This window comes from Pezoporus wallicus, unplaced genomic scaffold, assembly GCF_028554395.1.
Source record: "Pezoporus wallicus isolate ANWC-B61680 ecotype Strahan unplaced genomic scaffold, APGP_CSIRO_Pwel_v1 contig_7011, whole genome shotgun sequence".
Classification (NCBI taxonomy): domain Eukaryota; kingdom Metazoa; phylum Chordata; class Aves; order Psittaciformes; family Psittacidae; genus Pezoporus; species Pezoporus wallicus.
This window is the reverse complement of record NW_026638234.1, coordinates 2,203,501-2,229,926: the sequence shown is the minus strand read 5'-3', so window position 1 is coordinate 2,229,926 and position 26,426 is coordinate 2,203,501. Positions and strand designations below refer to the sequence as shown.

At 39.1% G+C, this 26,426-nt stretch overlaps 1 protein-coding gene across 4 annotated transcripts; it reads right to left on the bottom strand.

Moving 5' to 3' along the window:
- PAXBP1 (PAX3 and PAX7 binding protein 1) lies at nucleotides 1–26,027 on the bottom strand. 4 transcript variants are annotated; one of them, XM_057410123.1, is made up of 18 exons: nucleotides 25,482–26,021; nucleotides 23,801–23,929; nucleotides 21,950–22,126; nucleotides 20,608–20,703; nucleotides 19,767–19,870; nucleotides 18,727–18,947; nucleotides 17,607–17,796; nucleotides 12,370–12,493; nucleotides 10,001–10,100; nucleotides 9,441–9,556; nucleotides 6,797–6,996; nucleotides 6,159–6,303; nucleotides 5,881–6,002; nucleotides 5,038–5,114; nucleotides 4,708–4,774; nucleotides 2,921–3,067; nucleotides 2,380–2,534; nucleotides 1–269 (listed from the first exon to the last, which is right to left on the bottom strand). In XM_057410123.1, the coding sequence occupies exons 1-18, from the start codon at nucleotides 25,942–25,944 to the stop codon at nucleotides 152–154; spliced, it is 2,751 nt and encodes a 916-aa protein (XP_057266106.1). In that variant the 5' UTR covers nucleotides 25,945–26,021; the 3' UTR covers nucleotides 1–151. The 4 variants fall into 4 exon arrangements, with proteins under 4 accessions (XP_057266106.1, XP_057266103.1, XP_057266104.1 ...); XM_057410120.1 differs by having other exon boundaries at nucleotides 20,482–20,703; nucleotides 25,482–26,020; XM_057410121.1 differs by having other exon boundaries at nucleotides 20,482–20,703; nucleotides 21,950–22,123; nucleotides 25,482–26,020.
- Nucleotides 26,028–26,426: the final 399 nt, after the last annotated feature.

The following is a 26,426-nucleotide window of genomic DNA, read 5'->3' as shown; positions in this document are numbered from 1 at the left end:
TAATTTTTTTTATTTTTAAGGATGCTGTATATAAGAATGCACTTTGTATTAAAACAAAGATCAATACTTTACAGTTTAAGAAACTTTACATATGTACATAAATTACACATCAGGAATGGTTTTAAAGCTCAAAATGAGTTATCAGAAAAGTCTATTTTCCTTCTATTAAAATCTTTAACTCTTTTATGTTGTGATCATTTGCAACTGTCACAGCATGATCCAGTGCTCGGATACTTGCTAGAAGCTTTATGATCTGCTTTATGTGCTCCCTAAAAAAGGGGAAGGAGAAATCAATACAGGAATGGAACGATCATGTACAAGTAGTAGTATTTCAGCAGAAGACTACATTATGAATCCATATAGCAAATCAGTTTCAGATAACTTCACATCATCCTCTGCCCCGCTTGCTTGGTCTGATAAAATCAGCTGGGTATCAGCTTTGTACTGAGATTGGAAAATGTATTTTGGGAGTAGGAATTAATCATACAATATGGTTTAATATGAGGTGCAGTATCATCTCAAGAGAAAGTCTTCGATTACTTGTGGTATTGTGCAGTGAGTCACAGCTCCCTTGATAAATGTTTCAGCCAAAAAAGAAAGTAAAATCAAGGCAACAAGTATGCTTTAATGCATGTCTTAAAAAGGCTGCATTACAATTCAGGTCAATCTAGGAAGCTTAAGAGTGAACTAACTGTCAGGAGGACTGTACTTCTTCAGCTGTCGAGAACAATTTTGGTGCCTTGCTTTGAGGGTGGACATGAAATTTACACTGGTCTCAGTAAAAACAACAGAAGTAAATCAATCGTAAAAATGAACTTGGCTGATCTGTGAGAAAGCATCCAATGTTTGGAAAACATAGGTAAAGATACATTTCCCTCTTGGCAGAAATGAACGCCTTTGTAGTTCAAACAACTGTCCTAGGCTTTATAAAAAAAAGATAAGACATTCTTCACTTATAAAAAGTAGTATTTCTGCTGCAGACTTATTTCATCTGCTTAATGGAGCAATGGCAATAGATTTGTTAAATGCCAGGAAAAAAGTAGGAGGACATAAGACAGAAATTATATTAGAATTCACTAGAAAAAAAATTGTTAATTGGATGTTTCTCTTCCAATGCAGAAGTTTTACCAAGTTATCATTCCAGCTGGTAAAGAAAGCTCTTTCAAATTTAGGAACAGTCTAACAAAAAAGAGGAAGTTTTAATTTCTACTGGATTCTATCTCAACTCCTTCATTTCAATTCCAGTATCATGCTAGGCAAGGCATTCTGGTTTTAGAAATGAAGTAGTATTAAGTCCTTTTGGAATTTGAATAGTGGAGAAAATTAAATTGCTATGTGACACTACTGTAGTACTTTGGACACAAAAGTTCTGAGGCATAACCTGAAAGCAGATGAAAAGCAACCCAGCGTGGCACAAAGCTCAGTGTTCTCTGAAAACTAGATGATTCATATGCCACAGCCAAAAGTGGCTCTGAAAAGTGTCTAATAACCAACATGGCAACTGGAAAAAAAAACCTGACACCAGAAAAAAGAACAACCCAACCCTCTTAACCAAGATTTCTCTGCTACGGTTTAAGGGGAATTTCTGTCTCTATGATTCAGTGCTGTGCATAAGATAAAAAAGCAAAAAAGATCTAATCCCCTGGAGAGCATCAGTAATTGACAAGTAATTCAACAATGGCTCAAGCAAGTTCAACTATCAAGAATGATTAATGCAGGTAGCAAGGGGGTTTGTCATTCCAAGTTTCAGGTTTGCTGGAACAACAGAACTACTGGCCTTGAAACCTCTGCTTCCCATGCCACAGCACAGGAATAAACAATCTTCCAGTCTCAACACAGTCCTGCATATCAGTGTAATAACTTGTTTTTCTAAGTTTGAGTGTAGGATGCTACACCCATAGCATTTCACGTTACTTGGCCAGCAGAAACATTTATGGATCTAATCTGAACTTTTAATTATGCTGGTTTTCAGATACCAGTAAAATGACCAGGGAAAACAGGTTCATCCAGCTGGCTGTGTAAATAAAGTCAGAACTTTTGTACTGTATACAAAAGCACGGTTTGTAATTTAGAAGCCATTATGCAGGAATTGGCAGCAGGCTCACAAGGTGGAGCAACCCAAAACCAGTAGCTACAAAATCTGCCAGAATCAGTGACACTAAGCAGCAGTGCAAAACATACTACAGATGTTTCAGGATTCCAGCAGCTGCAGTTTTACACCTTAAAAATCTCCCCATCTACCATACCATAACATTTCTTAGGTTTGAATTCAAAGAAGTTTCAAAAGACATGCAGCACTATATTTACCCATGTTTGAGTGCATCAGCAAAATAACACAAAGCACAAGAATTTCAATCGCATTAACTCAAAGGAAGTTACCTTGCATTTCTTTTCTCCACATCAGAACAACCAATACTGTTTCTATAAATTGTATCGGCAAGATGAACAAGGTATCTACAGAAGTTTTCTAGCTGAGAAATAGTTTTGTCTCCTTTTAGATTAGTGAACCACTGTTTAGGAAAGCAGGCAATTACCTAGACATAACAGGAAAAAGAACATTAAACACAATATAACAAAACTTGAAAAGCCATCTAACACGATTTCTGAAGCCTGCCAGGTAACACTGCAGTGACAAGGCCCAACTGAGTGAAATACTGAGAAACTCACCAAAAAAGATCCAAAATTCAAGCAGTAAACCACTGAAATGGATGCTATACCTGAACTATCTACAAGCATGAGGCAGAGAAAGTTCTTTCTTTTGTGTATTAAAAGAAAAAGTAAAAAATTCTATTTTTCACTGACATTTTAACTTTGGAATGTGAAAGCCAAGACATCATAGGTAACCTAGCTTTAACTACATTTTTCCTTCAGTTGAAATGTGAATTACAAGTCATTTTAAACACCGTTTGATTTTACTTACACTTTGAGCTTTCTTAATGCTGTCCTCTCCATACTCAGAGTTTTGAAAAGCCATTAGTATGTATCGGTTTAGCAGACCATCTATTGACAGTTCCTGAAGAGTTTTGTTTGAAAGGATTCCATACCACTGGAGAAAGTTTCCTAATAACTGAAAATACAACACAGGGAAAATAAGTATTTACAAATGTATTGAAACTTTGATCAAACACTCTAGAGCTTTTTTAAATGCAACAGCATGGCTAAGGTAAGCAGTGGAAATATGCCTTCTGTTAGCTTCAAAACTATTCAGAATCCATAAAGTACCAGCCTAGGGTGTTGTGAATTCTCATACAACCACCACCATCTCAACTTTGCTCATGTTTTGCACAAGAAATCATAAAATAAAGATTAAAGTTTTAAGCCATCTTGTTCTCAAAACCTGGCATCGATGGCAAGCCAAGTGATGCCCAGCATATGCCATATGGGGGCAAATTCATAGCCACCTTGTCAACAAAAGCCTTACTTCCAAGGCACAAGTGACACAAAATGTCACCAGGGACGCTGGCTAAGCCAGCTGGTACAGCTGTTATTCCCCACTGGCATGCAGCCTGTGAAGAATTGCTGCTACCCTCATACAAATGAGCCTAGCCAGGAGTGTAGAGCTGAGGCACATCATCAGGAAATGGTAAATAAGCACTTGCCTCCCAGCTTCTACTTCTGCTCATCTTTGATACTGTAACTGACTTGCTAGTGCAAGACAGCTGTATTTTTAATGCTTCTCTAAAGTAGAACCATTTGTGCTGTTACCACTGTTTTAAGCTGCCCAGGCTTCAACAGATACTGCCAGAGGCAGACAATTTCACCCTTAAAAGACACACAAGCCCTAAACAAGCAATCTGTTTTAATAACAGCATTTTAATAAATGCTTGTGCATTTTTTGTTCTAAGCAGCATTTATGAAGTTGACTTTTATTTCAAAGTGTAAGAATTCAGTGCCAAATATTTTAAGTAAATGAAGTGACTGGAAGCTTATTAGGAATACAGTCTCCCTCACTGCTGCAATTTGAATAGAAAATTCCAGATAAGATTTCTGTTTGCATGATCATGGAGATCAGCAGCTCAATCACCATGGGTCTCTGCCCCTGGCATGGGGATTGGAACTAGATGATCTTTAAAGGTCCCTTCCACCCAAACTATTCTGTGATTCTATGACTCATACTTTACTTTCCTGTGTAGTTGGGAGTTAATTTTCTTCACAACCTTTTATTGGAAATAAACTACAACAGTCACAGATTCTTACAGACCTTTGCAAACTCTGTACTGCATGTTCCACACACAGAGACTTTTTCTTTCTCACTCTTTATTGTTTCAGTTAAACTCAAGATTACAAATGCTCTTATACTTTACAAATAGCAGTAAGCTTTTGAAAAGGAGCCAAGTTATTTTCATGGAGATTCTCAGACTATATGTAAAAAAAAAAAACAAAACAAACCAAACTCTCTCGTTCCAACGTAAGTGAAATAAAAGCAGCATATTTTATTCTGACAATGACATTAAGCCCAATGACATTAAAAAAAAATAGGTTGAGTATGCTAAATAAACCCACAACATACAAGTTAAAATGATGGCACTTTCACTGGCAACCTTTTGAAGAGGGCACAGTGCATTATCAAAGACTAAGAACCCTAATTTAGAGTTCTTTCAAATGTAGTTAAAGCAATTTCCATCTACCATTTTTCACAGATTTGAAGAGGATTTCATTGCTACACTGTCTAGATGAAAGATTTACCAGATGTATTTACTGACTTACCTTAACAGAGGACCAAAACTGACGTTGGAAAAACAAATATGGACCAGAGTTCTTGTTTTCTAAGATGCTGGAAAGTAAGAGATTTCTTTAATGAATAACCAAGATCACCTCTGTCTGGAGTTTGCTGGCTTCCTCCTACCCACACACAGTTCATCTCTGTAAATATTCCCTTCCATCCTGTTTGTCTTTGCTAAATCTTCACAGTATGATAACGAAATATCTCCTGTATCCAGCCAGTGAACCATACTGGGAAAAAAACCCTGTTAACTATGGACCGAAGACACCAACTTGCAAATAAAGATCTAACACCGTAGTTGAAAGCAAACTTACTTTTTTGGATATAAGGGCATGAATACATCATCATCTAGTGTTCTCCTCATTCTTAGCAACAATGCCTTTAAAAGCATCTGAAACAGATAATTTCATTTTTTAAAGTGTCCAATGCACTTAGTAGTTACCCACTCAAACTGATTTTCAAAGCAACAAAGAACATTTATGACCCTAACAGTAGAAGGTAGGCATACTTAGCACATTATATATAGAAAATCTTAGAGAAACCTGTAGTAATTAACAGAGGCAATTTGACAGAGGCCATTTTGAAATTTGACTCTTTCAATAAAAACTGAAGGCAATGAAACTACTTTATAGTTAAGCCTGATCACACAGCTTCTAGGAAGTCAGGACTTTTGTAATTTTTAATCTTCCAACTTCTCCATACACATGCACTTTGGCCTGTCTCCACTATCCTAAAAGCAATTCATACACTGCATCAGCTGTGGCACCTGAAGTCATGACATCAATTCCTGCATTCACAGAAGGTAAGTAAAGCAATCAAATTTCAAAGCAATACATTTGAAAAGGTTACAAAGATTTTAAAAAAGAGAAAAGCCTAACTATTTGTAGCTGGCCCTAAAACCAAAACTACAGATCAACAACTCTTAGTACATTTGATATCTCTTTTTATATCTAGCATCTATTTTGGGGAGACTTCACCAAGTTCCTCCTCCTAATTTATCACCACTTGACTCTCCATGACAAGGCTGCAGAGCATTAAATAACTGCAAAAGTCTTTCCTGCTCCTCACAAAGCATGCTGTGTTCTCCAATATAGCGTAGAAAGAATATATCCAAATTTCTTAACTTATGCAAGATACTTAAGAAAAAAACAACTTACTTGTGTATTTTTGTTTTCTGCGTTCACCACTGAAGGATATCCATCTACTAGCTTCTGTACAATTGCTACCATTCTGGACGTTTGTGTTGTAGAAAAAGGATCCCATATATTTTCAGAAATCACTGTAAGAGATTAAAGAATATACTTCTCTTTGCAAATGCTCAAATACAAGTACTAACAACAGCCAGGCAATCATTTACAAAACAGTAAGACCCAAAAGCACAAACATCAGCTTCCACACCCCCGCATTTCTCCCCATTTTCTTTCCAAGACTATACCTGTTAATTTAGGAAGAACAACTCTCTCTACAATGGTAGGCAACAGTGAAATATCAGCATCATCTTTCACTTGTTCCTGTTCTTCACAGCCATAAAACAGCAATGATTCAAACCACAACATAGTCTCAAAATCTCGACACTTGCCCTAGTGAATAAAGAACTGAGGTTGGATTTCTAAATAGAGATCTGCAGTCAACACATTAAAGAAAATAAAAGTAAGAATAGTATATGCGCAAGTATGATACACTCACAAAACAGAACAACAACTTCAGAAAGTATGCTAAGCAGGCAGGGCAAGCAGCAAGTGAGCACAATTCAAACCTAGTCCCTTTTCTTTACATGTCAGATACTCATCTGCAGTGGAAATTAAACAAAAAAAAAAGAAATAGTGCCTCAAGATCTGAGTGCCGCAAGTCTCTTAATCTGTCTCAAGGGCGAGTAAATTACTTCACGTGCTCCCCTACTTCTGAAGCAATGACACTACTTCCTTAAGAAACACAGGCCAGCCTGATTCCTGAGAAATGAAGAAAATGTTCTGCCTAGAACACGCATTTATGAGAAGCACACATCAAAATTTACTTTGCTCTGCAGAAGTGTGAAAGAACCACTTTGTAGAAGTTGCTTGCAGAGGACCTTACCTCCAAAGGAGTCCAGATAAGCAGCTGAAGTCTGATTAAAGGGTTAAACAGCTTTGGTAAACAAAGGCCAATATAAGCATCCTTGTAAGAAGCAAAGTACTTTGAGCGCCAAGCTTCAAACTGTGACTTAATGCAATCAATTGAATAAAAGTTTTCCAAAACATCTTCAAAAACTTTGCTGGATTCTTTCAATATACGATCTGGTGGGGGAGAAAAACAGTGAGAAGATAATCACCTATTCCCTGTAATACCTCTTTCAAGAGCGACTTTGATACTCACTGGCATAAGCAAACTCCTATAAACAAACAAAAACCCCATCATGTTTAAAAGTTCTGTTACTTCTGTCTCAGGAATACAAAGTAATAAAAACAAGAGCACATGATTAGTCTCTGATGTACTATTTTATCACAGATCTCACTTTTAAGCGTTTCATACAATCAGTGTGTACTGGGCTGTATTCAAGTGTTGACCTAACTCTGAAGCTGGCCTTGCTCTGCATGGGAGTTTGGAACAGCTGACCTCCAGGTCCCTTCCAACCCAAATTATGCTATGACTTTGTGCATCCAAGTGCAAGTACAGGAGGGCAACTCAGATAAGCTAACTGAATCAGCATGTCAGACTGAGGGGGCACTGGTAGACACCAAACTAAACTGCTGAACGTAACATGGCTCTTAGCACTGGGAAAGTATAACAATCTCTTAGCACCTTCCTTATGTTGTTTTATATTGACAGTACCAGTATTCTATGCAGTCCAGAACATTTTCTCCATATATTACTTTCCCTTCATCTTTTCCACTTCCTAGGGTTAGTTTCATTTTCATCAGTCATTTTTGCTGCAGCCAGTTTTAAATGTTTAGTTATAGTAGTAACCTATACGCAACTAATGTGACTAGTATGCTTAGAAAGTAGAAACAGGCCTAAGGGAACCATAAGATTATGTCATATAAACACATTTTTCACACTGGAATCAAGAAGAGATGCTACAAATGAAGTCAGCAGGCACAAAGCGCATCCCTCTGTTCCACATAGCTCACTGCTCATTCTGGACTAACATGAGAGCTACAAATGATTAAAAATAAACAATCTTTAGAAATACTATGCTTACTCAGAAACTGATGAAACTTCCCTCAGTTCAAGAAGGACAGGGACCTGCTGGAGAGAGTCCAGCGCAGGGCAACTAAGATGATTAAGGGAGTGGAGCATCTCCCTTATGAGGAAAGACTGAGGGAGCTGGGTCTCTATAGTTTAGAGGAGACTGAGGGGTGACCTTATTAGTGTATATAAATATATAAAGGGGAATGTCACGAGGATGGAGCCAGGCTCTACTCAGTGGCAAACAATGATAGGACAAGGGGTAATGGGTACAAACTGGAACACAAGAGGTTCCACTTAAACTTGAGAAGAAACTTCTTCTCAGTGAGGGTGACAGAACACTGGAACAGGCTGCCCAGGGAGGTTGTGGAGTCTCCTTCCCTGGAGACATTCAAAACCGCCTGGACACATTCCTGTGTAACCTTATCTAGGTGTTCCTGCTCCGGCAGGGGGATTGGACTAGATGATCTTTTGAGGTCCCTTCCAATCTCTAGCATACTGTGATACTGTAAAAGGCTTTAGTACACGTAAAAGTGCCAAGCTGCAAAGAGCAATTCAGCCATGCTGAATTTTTAATCTAGATCATTTAACTTGGCAAACTTAATTATAGCACCTAACAACCCTGAACAGTTGCTTTGTTTATGAAAGAGCTCTCCCTGCACCCCCAGTTTTGGTAACTCAGCCAGGAACTAAAGGTGTGGAAACTGTTTGCACTTCTGAAGGATCCCACTGTTAGACACTTCATTTAATTGCTTTTTTAATCTGTTCACACTTTGGATCTCCACAGCCTCCTACAGCAATGACTTTGGCATTTTTATTACACTCTCTGTGGGAAGTGACTTGTTTACTTTAAACCAATCCTACCAATTCATTTCATGCCCCTAGCTCTCATACTGTGAAAAGTCAACATTGTTCTCCTAGCTGAAGATTGTAAAACTGTTTAATCCTCTCTCATACACAACATAAGCAATTCTTCATGTGTGATCCTTGCTGCTCCCCTTCTCCACATTTCTTCTAAACTGATTAAATTCTCTTTAATCAGAGATAATTATAATTGTACTAAGGTTCAAAATAAGAGAATGGGATTACTATAGTGATGCTCCACTTTCTTCACTACTGGTTTCACAGCAGCCACTGGAATAGTATTTTAACTGCTGCTGTAAAAGATAAAAAAAGGTTTCTAAAGGTTTCTAAAGCACTGAGGTTTTCAGAATTTCACATGTGAAACAAGCAGAGGTTTGAAGAATGATAAACCATGTTACAAATTAGAAGTATCCACTTGAAGGTAGAAAATCTTACTGCTTGCCAGAAAAAGAATGTTTCAATTAAAGAGAATCTCAGTAAGGATGGGTACTTTGTCAGCTGCAAGCTGCACAACAGCCTGGTGAAACAAGACTGGTTTTGTCACATTGATGATCCAGCAAGGAATAGTTCCTAAACTTTCTCCAAAATATGGTGAAATATATGGACAGGGCTGCATTTGGATCAATTCTTCTTTTTTTCTGCCTTTTTTTCTGAATTTTGTTACATAGAACTTCAGAAGCTTTTCTACCTCGCTCCATGTTGAAGTTTGTAATATCTGTCGAAGTTTCCTCATCATCACTGGAAAGGCCTTCAAGGTGATCTGCCATCTTCCCAGTTTGCTCTCTTGCTTGTCTACGACGAGTTCTGAAAAAGATCAGCAACATAAACCAGTTATTACTGGCTTTTTTTTTACCCCCATGCAATGTGCAGATCCACCTAAGCTTGTCATAACTTTCAATGCAAGGAAATCCAGGCTAAAACCCCCTCCACTTTCACTACATTACCACAGCTATACTGCTGCCTCAAACAATGGAAGGAAGAGAAACCAGCAGTGACAAGATAGATACAGAATGGGTCTACTATGTGCTCTTTTAGTGATTTTATATCAGTATTATGTCACAGAGCCTTGTTTTGTATACTTGCATGGTAAGCAGGAATATGTAAGAAAACCCCTGCCCAGCCTAAGTGTTTTTTTCCCTTTGCAGGAAAGGAGCAAACATTGTTACTTACATTAGTAAGTGACACAGGACAACTGTATTCTGCAAGCCAGCAAAGACTCCTAACAGACAAGAAATCTCAGTACTCTACCTTCTAGCCTCTCTTTCTGCAGTTCGACGCTTTACTTGCTCTTGATAGATCACTCTGTCTCGTCCAAAAGATTCAAGATTTGGTGCCATCAGTGCTTTATCTGTAAAATTAGATGGATGAAAATTAAAATGCTTATCTATGATTATATAAATGTGTTGCAGGCAGTGTCATAAGAGCCTTTTACCTACTTTAAACTAAGAGTAATTTGAAGCAGAAAGGTTGAAGTTTTAAAAAAAGATGCACCCAGAAGCCTGAATTCACATGTATAGAGGTTAAAAGAGGAAGTAGTGGGGTTTGGAAAAATCTCCACTTAAACATCAAATAGTTTTCACCATACCTCATTCTTGTCCCTCTCACAACAGTGCCCAACAATATAAAAGCCAACATTTAAAAGAAATTGCTTAAACTGAAAGTTCCACAACAAAAGGCGCTCCTTACATAAACATGCTCACCACGTATCTTTTGAAAAGAAAATGAACAAAAAAATAGCCAGAAAGGAGTCACCAGAGAAGGAATATACGATATTTGGGAGTTCTATTCATTGTCATTTTGCTTTAGACTGCCTAAAGTTTTAAACACACCAAAAGCTACAGGAAAATAAACAATCTTCCCTCCTCTAAGCTGCATTATAGACATTAATGATTATAGAAAACACCACCACTAACCAATGAAGCTGATCGCCAACCAGCAGCCAGACACAAAAGTATTTCCAGTTCATCCTTTTTGGGTAAATTTTAGAAGTGGATCGAGTGCTAGCCAGTGCTCAAGCCCACCCACAACAACATAAACATCAAGATTTAAACAAAAGCCTACCCAAACTTCACAGCAGCAAATTTAATGTTTTACCTAAAACTATTTACAAATCCATCATTAAAAATATTAACAATAATCTAAGTAATTATTCCAAATCCGTATCGGAACTACTAAGAGCCTTATACTGATGAAGCCATCAGTTGTTCAATTCTTAAAATGTTATTCCAAGCTCAGCTGCTTGTCTTTACAGAGAAATAAAGCAAAAGTTGACAGACAAACTTGAATCCACTTCTAGCCCTTTAGTGTTCTGACACTGCATGAAGAAAAGCAGATTGCCTATGTCTGTACATGCACCAAATCAATTTCTGGCATCAAATCCTAGTTTCTGTGGTAATTTCAGAGACAGAACAGAACTATTTCTAGACACAGTGAAATTCATTCTCAAGACTCACAGATACTAAATAAAATTTCTCTTTAAAACCCAGCCTTGACAATGACAACTATTTCCACCCCATAATTAAATTCCAGTCCAAAATAATCTATTCCAAGCTTCTTTCAGGAAACATGTTTCTAGTACATTAGGTTTCTAATTTTTACAACAGCATTTTCATAGTAAAACTGCAAGGCCTACATATGATGCCTGCGGCTGCAAATAAAGTCCTAAAAGGAACATGTATGCTAACCACTCTGTAAAGGCATGAGCAGCTCTGATGCCTTAGCACTTTATCACCCTTAGTAAGTTCTAGCTAACAGTATTATCAAAATTTCATCTCTGGACACAATGTGAAAGAATAGAAAGTGGCTTTTATTATAGGATCTTATGTCAGCAATAGGACAGACAAGAAAACCATTTTTAAAAACAGAAAGCTCTCCAAAGCAGAAAGATGACTACCATTAATATATTTACCCATCATGTAACATGCTGAATAAAACCTCCTCCAAGGAATGTGTATTTCCATCCAAGTTAACATTTATACTTTCGTAGTTTCACATACTGAAGAGCAATCACCATCAGAAAACTCCTCATTGAGAATCCCCCATCCACAGTCACAGTAAGAAGGTATTTTAACTGACTAATCTTAAATTGTAGGGTCATTTTGTACTAATCTGATTTTTAACAATGGCACCAGTCTCTTCCAGTTCGTTAGTTTTACCAGTTAAGTGTCTGAAATGAAATACTTCTGCTGCCTACAAATAGAGCATCAGATAGAAATCAGCTCTAGCCCAGTGCTTCATGGCTTTGTACAGAATTAACTGTAAGTGTTACAGGAAATTTATAGATGAGGTTATGAGAAAAAAGAAGTTCTGACAAAAGAAGAAAATCAGGAGTCACATGCTACCACTACTACCACTGCCACCATGCATACATTTACAGTGCTAGGAAAGAGAAAATCCAGTTAGGAGCAAAAGAAAGGAGAGGTAAAGTCAGAGTTACAAGTGGCTCTGAGTTTAAAACAAAACAGATTAGAGAACTGTATCTAAACTTGCCTCTACCCATGTCAAGAGTAAGGATAAACATTAAGGCAGTCATACTTTAAACATTTACATTTAAATTAAGCCATACTAAGTAAACAAGGTTGTTTAATGAATAATAAAAACCTTCAAGATGGACTGACTTGAATGGCTTGAAAACTCCGAAGATTCATCTTTAATATCATCTTGTCGTCTTTGGACAAGGCGGGAAGCTCGCTGTTTGTACAGCTGGTGCATTGCGGACTCAAGTTCGTTAATCAGAGGCACCTGTAAAAATACAACACACTACGTAATATCAAGTTCTTCAGGTGCTTAGTTTCTGGGGTTCCATACTATTCCGAAGCATAATGCTGTCACTGTACTTCTAGCAGCACAAACTGTTTGCTTTAACCCACTGGTATCATTTAGACCAGTAAATAGTTCAATGTGATGAAAAAGCATGCATTTAATGCCGACACCTTTCAACCATAGCAATAGCGTTCTCAAAGTAACTTCTGTTGATTGAGTCTACACAGCAAGACAACCATTTTAAAGAGCTGAAATGTTACTTCAAGTACCCTTGTCTTCTCTACCAAGCATGTTATATACCGTGTTACGGTGCTTACAACTCTCAGACCTCTGTTTCTTCTCTACCTTTAAACAAGAATGTTGCAGTATTCTGTGCTTTAATGAGAAAACAACCTGACTGTATACAGTAAAAAAACAAACCAAACCAACATGAGCCTAATCTCCTGAAGCCAGCAGCTTTTGTTTTGCTGTAACTCCTATTAGCTTATGCTGAAATACTATCACTGAAATGCGATAAGCTGCTGCGTAAGCATGTTACCCCAACAGGTAAATTCAAATCAGTAGAATCATTTAAATTGTACAATTCGTGTGAGTTATGCATTAAGTATAACCTTTGAGTGATACAGACACCAGGCTTGCCACTTTGCCTTTGTTCCCCCTGCCAAGTGGACTAAACTTCAGTAGCAGCTATAACAAAAACAGATGATGTTGTCACATCTGGAAATCTCCTGACATTAAATATGTAAGAATCACTGCACACTTTTGCAAAAATTAATTTCCTGGGACAAGTGAAAAATAGATTATTATAAATATTCAGATGCAAAAGAGAACTTTTCACAATCTCTTTATTTGGAAAGGCATCTCCTTTCGGTATGAACACGTTAAGTCCTTACCTCCAAGACATATGCTTTAGTCCACAGTCTTACAGCCTTTTAGATAAGTATTTCATTGCTGCCTACCAGACAGAATTAAGGTGGGGTTTTTTGCAAAACAAAAGATAAAAATCGGAAATGGTTTCCTGACGTAATTTAGAACATGACTCAGCAGCTATTGAAGAAACTCCTCCAATAAAATGTAAGATTATGAGATCAGAGCTACAGGGTCAGTTCAGCCATCTGCGAATGACACACACATCAGAGGAGATATCAAAAGGATGAAGTATTAGTGCTCTGCGGTATAAACTGGCCTACGGGGATTAAAATAAAAGCAACTGCGAAACAACCGAAACTACACACATCTTTTGGAGAAAATAGAGTAGAGAGAAATTGGAAGTCACAATATCCCAGCACGGGAATTTGGTATTTGGTATTTAAGACAATTTTGAAAAGAGAAATATTAAAAAAAAACCAAACAACTAGTTTCACTGTAGTTTACCACAAAAACTACAGATTCTTCCTTACGAGTGTACAGGAATTCTAACATGGACAAGTTCAATGAAATTTTCAAAGCATCCCTAGAAGTTTTTTCTATAATTGCCTCAGGATTAAAAAAAAGCAGCTATGTATTCAGTTATATAAATCAACTCAAAACACTTCCTATTTAAAACACAAGAGACTTAGAAGCTGTTATTCTTCTATAATCAATACTGTGGTTGATGAATAACTGATAATTTCACTGACTCCTGTAAAGCTACAGCTGTCATTTATTGTTTTATTTAGTCAATACCTTGAATTCAGTGGTTTGGGTTCTTTTTTCTTCACTTTTACTGTAAACAGTGTTAAGAGGAAAAGTGAAAACCTCTCTGAATGTTTAGACTTCAAGCATAATTTCAACCTACAGTCCCCCATCTCTGACACACTGTGTTTTGGTAATCTGCTTCTGCAGGTAAAATAACTGTTCATCTAACTGTGCTGTCAAAGACACGCTCAGAACAATTTAATCTTTCTGTATCCCTTGCATGTTGCTACATTCACAAGGTAAAGATACTGTTATCACTTTCTAGCCTTCTCAGAAAGCCTAATTTTGACAGTAATTACTTCTGAAGGAACTCATGCAAGCAGCTCCCACTCCACTGGCCTTTATCATTTATTGGAGAGAAAAAAATCATAGAGGATTTGACATTTCTATTGCTTGTTTCTAAAATCTGTATAATATATATACTCTCTGCTGCACCTTACCAGTGAACAAAGTGTTTTTAACATTCAGATTTTCTTCAAAACAGTAAACATGGTTTCGCTTGGCTGGGGGTCATGAAGGGTTGAGAATGCTGAGTAGGTGCAGAAATAAGATGGGTAGGGGGAACAAAGTCTAATTTATAATGACAGCTTTGGTTCTCCAGAACTAAGCCATTAGACATACAAGAAATCTCTAGGGGAACAGACTCCTTTGGAGTGGACAAGTATATTGTGAACCCATTAGTACTTCAGCAAACCACTTTTTCATTCAGATCAGCACCAATGTGAATTTGTCTAATAACTTGTCTAAAATTAAGAGAAAGCATCAAAGCATCACATTTGAAAGAAGAGGGAGGGACCTAGTTCTATGCATATTTAGGTTATGTGTTCATATATGTGCATATGCACACACACATATACACACTTATTACACACATGGATACACATTTTATATACTTATGTATATTACAACTACATACATTATAGATTATAAACATACACACTTTAAATATGTAGTCAGGGCCACAGGTTATACAAAAAAAGCTGAAGTTAATTTATTTCTACAATTGAAGAATTTACTGTCCTGCTGCACTTCATTATTTCATTTAAATAAAACCTCATACTGATTTTACTACTCTATCCCCTCCCTCTGCCTCCTTTTTACAAAACCCTGCAGTATCCTGTGAGCTACTGGTTTTGAATTTGATAGTACTTCTGTCCTGCTGAAAGCACCAAATTCTAAAATAGATGATCTGGCCAAAGAACTGAGGGATATATAGGACATCACAATAAATGAAATGCTCCTGTTAAACTAACATCACCTCCTAATTTTGTGACTCATTGTACATACAGGTAGTGCAGCAGCCTCCAACTGAAAACAACAAAACACTGTGATTGCCCCTAAGAATCACAGACTCATAAAATAGTTAGGGTTGGAAAGCACCTTAAGATCATCTAGTTCCAACCCCCCTTGACATGGGCAGAGACATCCCACAATAAATCATGCCACCCAAGGCTCTGTCCAACCTGGCCTTGAACACCGCCAGGGATGGAGCATTCACAACTTCCCTGGGCACCCCATTCCAGTGCCTCACTACCCTAACAGGAAAGAATTTCCTCCTTATATCCAATCTAAACTTCCCCTGTTTAAGTTTTAACCCGTTACCCCTTGTCCTGTCACTACAGTCCCTAATGAACAGTCCATCCCCAGCATCCCTATAGCCCCCCTTCAGATACTGGAAGGCTGCTATGAGGTCTCCATGCAGCCTTCTCATCAGATGATAAACACGCCTTAAAAGTTCAATGGACTGGCATGGCAAACGGGGTATGGAGAGGGTGGGAAGGGTGAGGAAGGTGTATGGGTGTAGAATTCTTAAAAGACCAACTACCCGGAAAGGCATATTGTAAGAAAACAACTATAACAAGCCTGTTTATTAGATTATCAGCAGTTAAATTGCCATTAAATGGCTGGAATTTATTTATTTACTAGTATAGCTAGGTAAGTCAGTAACATTTCTACAAACTGAACTGAAATTGTTAACACTATTACTTAACAGTAAGTCGTCCCACTTAGTACAAAATCCGAGAGACTAAAAGGCTTGGTTTATACTCAGAATGGTGTCTTCAATAAAAGACTTGAACAAGACTATCGAAGAAAACCTCCAGACGTGACTTAGAGTTACTCCAAGAGAGATTTAACAAGAAGTCTTCAGAAAGCAAATGCTGAATAGAGATGCAGGTGTTTAACTTGTCTCCTGAAATACAAATTTATCTTAGAAAAGAATATAAAAAAGTATCTTCAAGAAGGAATTTAGGCATCTGGGCAACCAACACTGACACAGCTGAAAAGGCAAGTACCTTTACTACCCTTCAGTAGATAATGCCAACACAGACGCAGGACTACTGCCTCTTCAGTGAACAATATCTATTTTAACTAATCAAGAAGCTGGCTGAATTAACTGGTCCACACTTCCGGGATTTAGCTCATGACACAGCTATTCTTCAGTTTACAGGATTGAAGATGGGACTCTCCCAATACCAGTAGTAATGCTGGACAATTCCTCTCTAGCCAATCAGCAATCAGAATGCTTTTATATTCTTCTTCCACACCTAACAAGCTAGAGAAGCAACAGCTTCCACTACTCAAGTAATTATGAGAGCTAATATATTAAGAAGACACAATACTTTTGTATTCAAGTCAGACAACAATAGCCTAGGTAGTGCTACCTGAACTTTACAGCTCCTGTGTGGAATATATATGTATACATATATATAAAAAAGCATATATAAGTATATATATACACACACACATATATATATATTTATATTTTCAGGATCTCCGGTTATACTTACAAAAAATAACTAAAACATAATGAATACCACAAGAAAGGAAGACCAAGCTTTCAAGTTAGACATACACAAAAGTATCACACTACATGAGTGCATTTTTAAGTCTGGGTGTCTTCAGACAGCTATACTAGTTTTAAAACTCTCCTTCAGACATGAGAACAGTATCAAATACATGAAACTGCCTGGCAGGAGGAAGTCTTATAATAACATTCAAAATACAAGTCTTTGCTAGTTTCTGGAATGCTTTTATGAACACAGTAACAACGCTGCAATTCGGCCCTTACTTTTGTTAACCTGGTATTCAACACAAGTAAAAAACAGCATCTTGAGTAAAGCTGAAATAACGCAATATCTACCAAAATTCTAATGACATACAATCTAAAGCTTGTTTTAGGCAATCTAAAGTCAGCAACCTCTTACACTGTGAAAGATTGGCTCCTGATCACCAGTTTGGCATGATGAAAATTTATCTTTTCAACCCTCAAATAACCAAACCTTTAGAAGAACACGTTCTCAGGGAACATTTTTCGCAAACAGAAGGAGATGGTGTTTGGCATGTACTAAGAATCCCCTTTTTTTTTCTTTTTTTTTTTTTTTTTGAAAAAAGATGAATGTTTTTTCATCCTTACCTTTTCACTGAAACACTCAAGCAAGTCTTGGACATACCCTCGCATTTCTTGCAAAAACTTATACTGTTCACCAATACCCCCAGAAGACCCTTCTAATCTTTCAATTGCCTTGGTAGAGTCCTCTCGGCTTTGCTGGTGTTTCTCATATTGCTGTCGATTAGCTTTGTGCAATTCTTTCATAGAGTCCAACCTGAAGGGCAACGGATAAATAGCAAATTTACATCCAAAAGTCTGTATTATTTCAGACCATTGAGATATTAAACAGACAGTGCAAGTGCCAAGCACTATATATGGGAAATACTGCAAAGACATATTCCCTAACTTCCATTTGTTGCTTTCTCTCCTGTCTAAATAAACAGCAAGGCTAATGGTTTAAATTAATTTGCTAGACTATGCTGAGTGCCCTGGACTGCCCACTACCACAGCTTTTTACAGGATGGGTAGAATAGTACAAGGCTGGCCCAAAAGTACAACTGGGAAGGAAGGTTTGGGGCGGTGGTGGTGGGAGAACTATTGCTTACACAAAACAGAGTTATTCCCCTACTAACTTGATGCACTGTCAAAGGCTCTAACACTACAAGAGGCATACAAACCAATTTTGAAGACATGTAAAGTGCAAGCTGTTGATTATAAATGATTTCTTACTGCAACTGGGGTGTTCACTTAGTAGGATCTTTTCCGTACCTGACAAGCAGATTAGAGTGTTTAAACTAAAAAGAAAACCCCTGTATACACTATAACTGTCTCCTGAAGGGGAAAAACCTGATTCACAGTTTAAAGGAATACAACTTGACAAGCTAAACACCTCACTGGCCTTTCCATTCTTGACTATAAGCCTGTCCAGTGTCCAGAAGATGCAACTCAGACCTGTCTTCAACAAGATCAATGGCCTCATATTTAAAGCTTCACTTCCATAGAAGCAATCCAAGGAGATTTTCGAACAAAATATCAATGTCATCTTCACTTTGAGCTTTTTTTGTTTGCCTTTTTTTTTTAATGGATGTGCCAGTCAGTACTTTTCCAGCGATGAAACTCTGTTTGCTCACCGAGACTAAAAGACACCCGAGGAACAGAAAGCTAGGGGACAAGTCTTTAAGTCTAAAAAGATGGTCTGTCCTACCTGTCTTTAAGCTGTTTCTTTACCAAATCAATAGTAACAGGAGTCATCTCATTACTGGGAGTTTTGAAAGGAACTGTATTATCTGTTTTTTGAGACTTGGTTTCCGATGATCCATACGCAGTGTAAGTGTATGGAACGCCATAGGATGAACCATAAGACAGTGTCTGGTAAGTGTTCTGGTAGTACAGATTATTCACTTCAGCAGGCTGACTTGGTTGAACCTAATGAAAGAGAAAATACAATTGTACTCTATTAGATTTTAAAGAAAAGAGAAACTTCCTTTCACACATAAGTTATAAAGCAAGAAATGTAGGCAGGTACATTTACAAAATTTAATTATCAAGTGTAGAACTTCCAACAGAAACAAATTCACTCAGATGCACCTTCTTAAATGGACACATTTAAGTACCTTAGTATCATTATCATATGAAATAACGATTTTAACCAGCCTATAAATCCAAGAATAACCAAGTGTTTGGGACTATACTCAACTTTGCTGTGGCTATTTAACAGAATAACACAAGTTCTTAGAATCAGTGTTTTCGTTGTGATTTTGCAGAAATGTGGGGTGATGGGTTTTGTTGTTGTTTGTTTTAAAAGACCACTATCCTCTTAAACTGAGTGGCAACTTCATTATGAGTGTGCAGGCAACATATGGTGCAACCTGCTACTAATTCCAACTCTATGCTGCAATGCAGGATACAGAAACAAAGAAACACACACTGTTTACACAGACTCTATGAACCCAATGATAAACAAGAACAGAGGTGTCTTCAAAGTGGCATTATTCTAGCTCTGTCTAGCTGCAAATAAATGCCTGTTAACAGCACCACAATCAATCAGTATCTACCCAGAACAGAGACACTAATGAAACTGATACCACTGGATACTTAAATCTGACCTCTTCTCTTTAAAGAATATCAGAAGTTACATATGAACTTCTCAGATGAAACAGCCTTCTGTAAATTGCTGAAGCTTGTAATGGATTTAGCCAAAATATGCAGAAACAAACCAAAAAGAGTTCACAACTGAATACATGCCTGAGGTATGTTGATGCCTTTCCGTATCTGTTCTTGCTCCCATCTACTGAGTTCTTCATCTTGCTCCCCTGCCACCAACGCTTCGTCATCACTTCCTTCAATACCTTAATACGAGTAAAACAGACAGGTAACAAAAACGAGAAGATAATAGTAAGGGCCATGAGTTCAAAACCTTGAGAGACCATGCTTCAGTGGGAACATCGCAGAGCATCTTCCTTTCCTCTTCATGAGGAATTAAGGACACTAGCCTGTGAATTATTATCACAGATGTTCCACTTAAAAAATCCAATGGGCAAATTTGCAACTAACTGCTGGTAAAATCCTCTAATGTTAAAATCCTTTGTATCTCACTAATTGTTCTTTTCCAGAGTTATTCTACCTGCTTGTCAGCAAAAAGAATGCTACACCAAAGAACTAATGTTTTTCTTTTCCAACTATATACTTCCTAAAAAACAAAGTACAGGAACAATACTAACTGATTCTTAGTCTAAGTTTCTACCAGCTTCAGAGGAGTCTGTGCTTGTAAGCACAGAAATACAGTTTGTGCTCAAAATTTTATACTTAGATTCCATTATGCAGTACTTTTCCTTAGAAACAGAATACAACTCCAGATTCATGCCCATTTGAAAAAAATGCTGTTCAAAAATGTTGAATGGGAGCACTTGCAGTGAAACAATGTGAAAGGTTATCAGCTGTCCTTCTTAAAAGGTTTTACCTATTTCCTCAGCAATCTTTTGCCTTTGGGATTTTTCCTTCACTGTAAAAACTATCCTCCTCTTCTCGTCATCATCTTCATCATCACTGGCATCATTTTCATCTTCTCGAACAAGGCGGCCTTTACCTGGTTCACTGTCAACGGGGGTAAAGTCTCCAAGTTCACGAGCCATTTGACGCTTTTTCCTAGCGGCATGAATAAAAGCAGCATCTGGAATTTCTCCTAGAGATAGATGTTTGCACCATTAAACAACCATTGCAACAAAAACTTATTAATCTCTGCCACCCTAACAAATTAATTTTGTAAATAGAAAAAAATGTGACAAGAACAAAAATCCATACTCACAGAAACATTTGCAAGCAACTTATAAGCTGCATATGCAAACTTTCTGAACAGAAACCTTCAAAGCTGGGATATACCAAAGAAGTCCAGCTCTGCTTCCAGCAGCTCACATGCCGTAACAGCAGGAGCTTGATGTTCCTGTGGGAAATATTCCCAAAGAAGAGGACGTCCTTTACATGAGCTGACTATTGCAAAGGGAGGAAGAAAATTACATTCTTTACTGGGTCACTTCCTGCCCTGATATCGCTCCTGTTTTTATTTTGCATGAACAAAAACCATCAGCCATTTCAGCAGGCAATAACAGCTCACAGATTAAGAGGACACCAGACTGGACAAAGCTAATATGAGAGATTGTACAATTGAGGAAAAACAAGAAAAGCAGACATAATTAAAAAATATTTGAAATCTCTAGCACAAAATTAATCCAACTTACACACATCATATAAAGAAGTCCCCCAAAATCAATTTTTTCAAACAATTTTTACCACTACTTTGATTAAGCATGCAAAACCAGTTAAATTTCAGGTTCTCTTTATACTTGCACGAGATACTCTATCCAAGCAAGCATTATCTTTAGAGATGCAATAATGTACCTATGCCACTAGTTTGCAATTACCCCTAAAAGGAAAAGTTATTTGGTAGTCAACTAGAAAATCCTTTTTCTCTTGAAACATGGCCAAGGCTGTGGAGAGCAGGCTACCATGAGTGAGCTAACAGTTTGTAAACCAGTTTCAAAAATACTTTCTCAGACTGATTTCTTTGGCCTCAATGCCTGACCTAGAACCTCCTGAGATACATTGCAGACCTGTAACCGATACATTCGAATTAAAGACAGAATCTTAATAGACAGCAGTTAAAATTCATGGTAAGTCGCCTCTTCCAATCCAGATTTTCTTAGTTTGTCATCACTCAGACAAAAATCTTGACATTACGATGAAACATTCTGTAGTAAAACATTTTCTCTTAATAAGGCTTGTAAAGTTGAACAGGTTTGGAAAACAGCAGTTTCCTGAATTCCCAGATGCTTGATATACTGCTGGAAAGTATTTCCTAATCTCACAAGTTAGTCTGCTGTAAAAGTTGGCTAAAGATTTTGTTAACATATTAGACATACTACAAAACCAACCTGGGCGGAGAACATTCAATGACGACAGAGCACTGGAAAAAGCCCCACCAGCTTTGGGTTTTTCTTCTTCCTTCTCACTTTCAACTTCCATTTCTTCTTCACCATGCTCGCTGTTTGCAGTCCCATCTTCTTGACCTATATCCTTAATCTGTCCTGTCTTTTCTAGTGGTGGTTCTACTGGTAAGACAACAAAGCCCATGTTTTACTCTTTTTATAAAGATCACTCAAAAGTTAGTGTTTTGATTTTTTTTTTAAGGTATAAAAGCCAAAAGTAAAAAAAAAAACCTCCAAACAAACAAAAAACAAACAAACAAAAAACCCCACAAACCAATAAATGAAAATGTTAAATGATAATTTCATTGTTCTAGATCTAGTAAAATATGCCTTCTTACCTGTGACTAAGTCACTGACATCCTCTCAAAATAAAACTTGACAAAGCACACACCTCATCGACCACTAAATATTCTCAATATTGCCAAGTATTGAAAAAAGTGAGGGAACTCAGTAATTAAGATTATACGTGCAACCTTCACACAGTCTCTTACGTATGTAATTAGAAAGCATTGCCTGTGTTACACCAAATCTTTCCACACAAAGAGATTCATTCCAAAAGAACCCTTTCATTTTCCTCTTGGGCTGGGTGCAACATTAACCAGCATTAGTTGGGTAACATGCAGACACAGGCAGCAGCTATAAATATTAAGTAAAAAAATGCATAGAAATCCAGGTGCACATAGCTAGTTTTCAGACGTTAGCATCTGCTTAGAGAATCCAGACTACTGACTCAGTAGCAGCCATGAGATTTTTGCACTATAACCAAACCAACTACTGAGACTGCAAGACAGACAAACAGAAAACAAGCACGCACTAGCTGCGTGCAAAATGAAGGATCTTTGTGACAGAAGCCAGAATTAAGATACAAGTTTTCACAGATCACCTGAACATTAGCCAGAGAAATCATTTCTGGTTTGGCTCATGCCCCACACTACTGCATAGGCAACTTAAAGATTCCAATAAAAAAGAACCAGTGGGTCTCTTAAATGCAAACAAAGCCTTTTAAAAATATTTAAGATTACTTAAAAAAGGGCAATTTTCTGCATGGGACCATGCCCTAATCTCACATGCTTCAGCTATACCATTGCTACCATTAGATCATAAGCCCCTCAGCTCGTTCTCATAGTGTTGTAGGTTATTACTCTACACAAAAAAAAAACAATCAAAACTGTAAAAGGAATCACTACACTTTACCAATGAGCTTCCCAAAAAACAGTAACAGAAGTATAATGGAATTTAAATCCCAGGCTCTATTTCAAGCTCTGGAGGACTGTACATTGTTAAAAGATCCTTCTGCTCCAAAATTTTCATCCTGTCATTTTAATCAGCAAGTCTGCTCTAAGGTCCAAGTCCTCAAACAGGCAGCTGTTGAGGACTTCTTATTTACTCAGTAACAAAGACCACTCTTGCTCACCCCAAAAATCTTCCTTTTTCAGATGTGTTACAAGGACATTTCCCGGCAGATAAGAAACAGACACACTTCTACACTAATTCCTTCCTAATTCCATAGGGAGAAATTTATCTGACGTAAACAGAGCTGCAATACAGAAAGTACTGCAGTCTACTGGCAACTGTGTAAGTAGCTGACAAGTTTCATCCTTCTACATTCATTTCCATATGAACTCTACTAGCTTCAGAACAGCATTTGTAAGGTTTAAATGAACACACTTAATGCTTGCCTCAGTTCTAAATGCTAAATCCTCTAGAAAACTAACAGTTCATCCTGAAAACAAGTAATTTGCGTCTACAGGATTTAATCTTTTCCATTACAAAAGGTACTGTTAGCTTTGCAGTTACCATCTGTTGGAGAATTGACCTCTGTTCTAACTTTTGATTTTTCAAGATCTTCTTTGTATTCTTTCTTCAATTGTTTCACAATCTTTTTGCTGTAACTTGACTTCTTCACTTTAAAAACTTCTTCAGTTTCTTTAAAAGAGAAGTTGGAAAACATTACATTAGACCTGCCAAGAAGTATACTGACCTATTAAATCTGTTAATTTTGCACCCAGAACTTAGTAAATGCCACTAACAACATAATTTAAGGTGACGTTGTATTTGTACTGTTGCAACAAAACCAGTCCGATATCCTTTCATGTGGACTCATGTCTACCCCACTTTTTTTGTGGTCATTTTCATGTGTATGCATCCCACTCACAGCACAGATACAGAAAATAAGGCAGAAGTTACACAACAGGGTACATACATGGCCTGCTTTTATCTAACTGTAGAAACCTTCTTTTTAAAACCAAAACCCAGCTGATCCTTCACTGTTACCATGCGTTTTGGAAGAAAACAACATGAAGCCACAATATTTTGGGTCAAGTCTTTTCATAGCCACACATATGCACAAATAATGAGTAAGGGAATGGCTGGTGTTGGCTGTACTACCAGTTCAAATGTCTGCAGCACTACAACCTACCAAAAGGTATGCAGTAAGTTTAAGAACTAAATAGCACAGGGGAAAAAAAAAATAAAATAAAGAAATCAATCAAAGTTTAATGTAGGAAACCCACAAGTGTTTGGGTGTTTTTAAGTCTATAGTGTGATTCCATGTTTCCAGTATTTCTGTCACGATTTCAAACCACCAGTCTTAAAATCCATGTCCCAATGATTACAATACAATTCCTTCTAAGAAACTTCAAAATGCATATTAACTCTCCTGCTGACAAAAGGTGTAAGAAAAATATGTTCCTCATTTTATTCATCCCGAACTTCTGGGATGCCACAAACTCTGGAGTTTGAGGAGTGTTTTTTGATAATTTTCAATATGTAGTAATCATTATCCATAGTCAGACTGAGTATGAACAGACCAATTCATGAGTATGGTACCTGCTGGAACCCAGCAAAATTATTAGCTAAAGCACTGTACAATTATGTTATTTTTACAAAAGCTCTGTTTCAGAAACTGCTCAGCCACTTCTTCCACCATTTGTGAAGGTTAACCTAACAAAACCTCGTTGGCAGCTTCAACAGGCAGTCCAACCTGTGCACACCAGCACATCAGATGAAAACAAACTCGACACCAAGCTGCCAGAAAGATGCCCCAGCCAGCACTGCCGGTTCTGCGGCAGACGAGGAGGGCTGCACAAGCGATGGGCCCTGTACAGCGTACTGCACAAACCCAGGTGAAGCCACACGGGTGCAACAGGCACGAACCGGCAACACCGAAGCAGGAACAATCTGCCCCATTAAACCGGAATTAAACACTCGGGGACACCACCCCGGTGCTGGGAGCACGCTGGCCCCGCAGGAGCCGGGTCGCGCTCGGGGCCGAAGGCGACTGCCGATGCTCCCTGCCCCTCCTCACCACGTCCTCCAGGGCTCTACCCCTCTGGTGCACCCCCATCGCCCCCATCCCACACGGGGCAGCCCCACTGCCTTACAAATACATAAACCAAGAGGCCCGCTCTCCCGCGGGGTGGTGCAGGCTGCCTGGGCCCCTTCCAGCCCCAAAAGGCGGGCAGCCGTTTCGCCTCACCCTCCTCCTCATCCTGGAAGCTGAGCAGGCTGGCCCGAGGGACCTCTTTGTTCTCCCGCGTCCGCTTCTTCTCCTTGGGACGCCCAGGCCCTGGCAGCCCGTTGCCCTGCTGTTGCTGCGGCGGTGGCGGCGGCGGGGGGGGCAGGAAGGCGGACGCCGACAGAGCCCCCAGGCTTGTCCTATCGCCTCCCGCCAGGCTCAGCCCCAAGCCCAGAGCCGCACCGTAGCTCGCGGCGCAGGCGAAGGCCGCGGGGCTGCCGGGCAAGGCGAGGGGCACGCAGCCGGCGGGCAGCGGCAGGAGCCCGGGGCCCGCCGCCAGCGCCATGGAGGCCTCGCCGGCTCCTTCCTCTACCACCCCGGCCGCCGGCGCCGGTTCCTGAGACGGCTCCTCGTCGCGCTCCTCATCCTCGTCCTCCGACTCGTTCCGTTTCCGCACGTTCACTCTCCGCGCCTTGCGGAACATCCCGCCAGATACCGACCCCCCTGCACTGCACCGCTCCGACGCCGCTCGCTCCCGCCACCCCGCGCCGCGGCCCAGGCCCGGCTCTCCGAGCATGATAGCAGTCTCAAGGGCGGCCACAGCGTCCCCTACCGGCCGCTGCCCGCCGCCGCCAGCCTGCCAACGGCAAGCGGCCTCCCGACCATAGAGAGGCACCGAGGTCGGCGGATAGAGTGTGCACGGCTGGGAGCGTAGAGAGTCTGGCTAGAGCAACCCGCCTCGCTGCTCGCCACTCCTTCCCGTTGCTTTCCGGGTGCCGGTGGTGCCGCCATGTTGTGGCACCCGCCAGAGGCGTTCCGTGGGGGTTGCGCTATGGCGGAGGTGGGAGGCATCGTGGCTGATGCTTCCCGGTTAAGGCACAGGGTGTTCCCCGGGCAAGGGAACGCCGAGCCTCGGCCTCCTCGTCCCCGCCTGTGTGGGCACGTTGTCCGCAACCAGCCTGTGGA

Excerpts from the sequence above, each read along its gene's own strand:
- PAXBP1 (XM_057410120.1), bottom strand. The coding sequence starts at position 25,944 with ATGTTCCGCAAGGCGCGGAGAGTGAACGTGCGGAAACGGAACGAGTCG. Across the intron at positions 22,127-23,800 it reads GGTCAATTCTCCAACAGATG|TAGAACCACCACTAGAAAAG; the intron begins GTAACTGCAAAG and ends TTGTCTTACCAG. Across the intron at positions 4,775-5,037 it reads ATGCCCTTATATCCAAAAAA|CATCTTAGAAAACAAGAACT; the intron begins GTAAGTTTGCTT and ends CTTACTTTCCAG.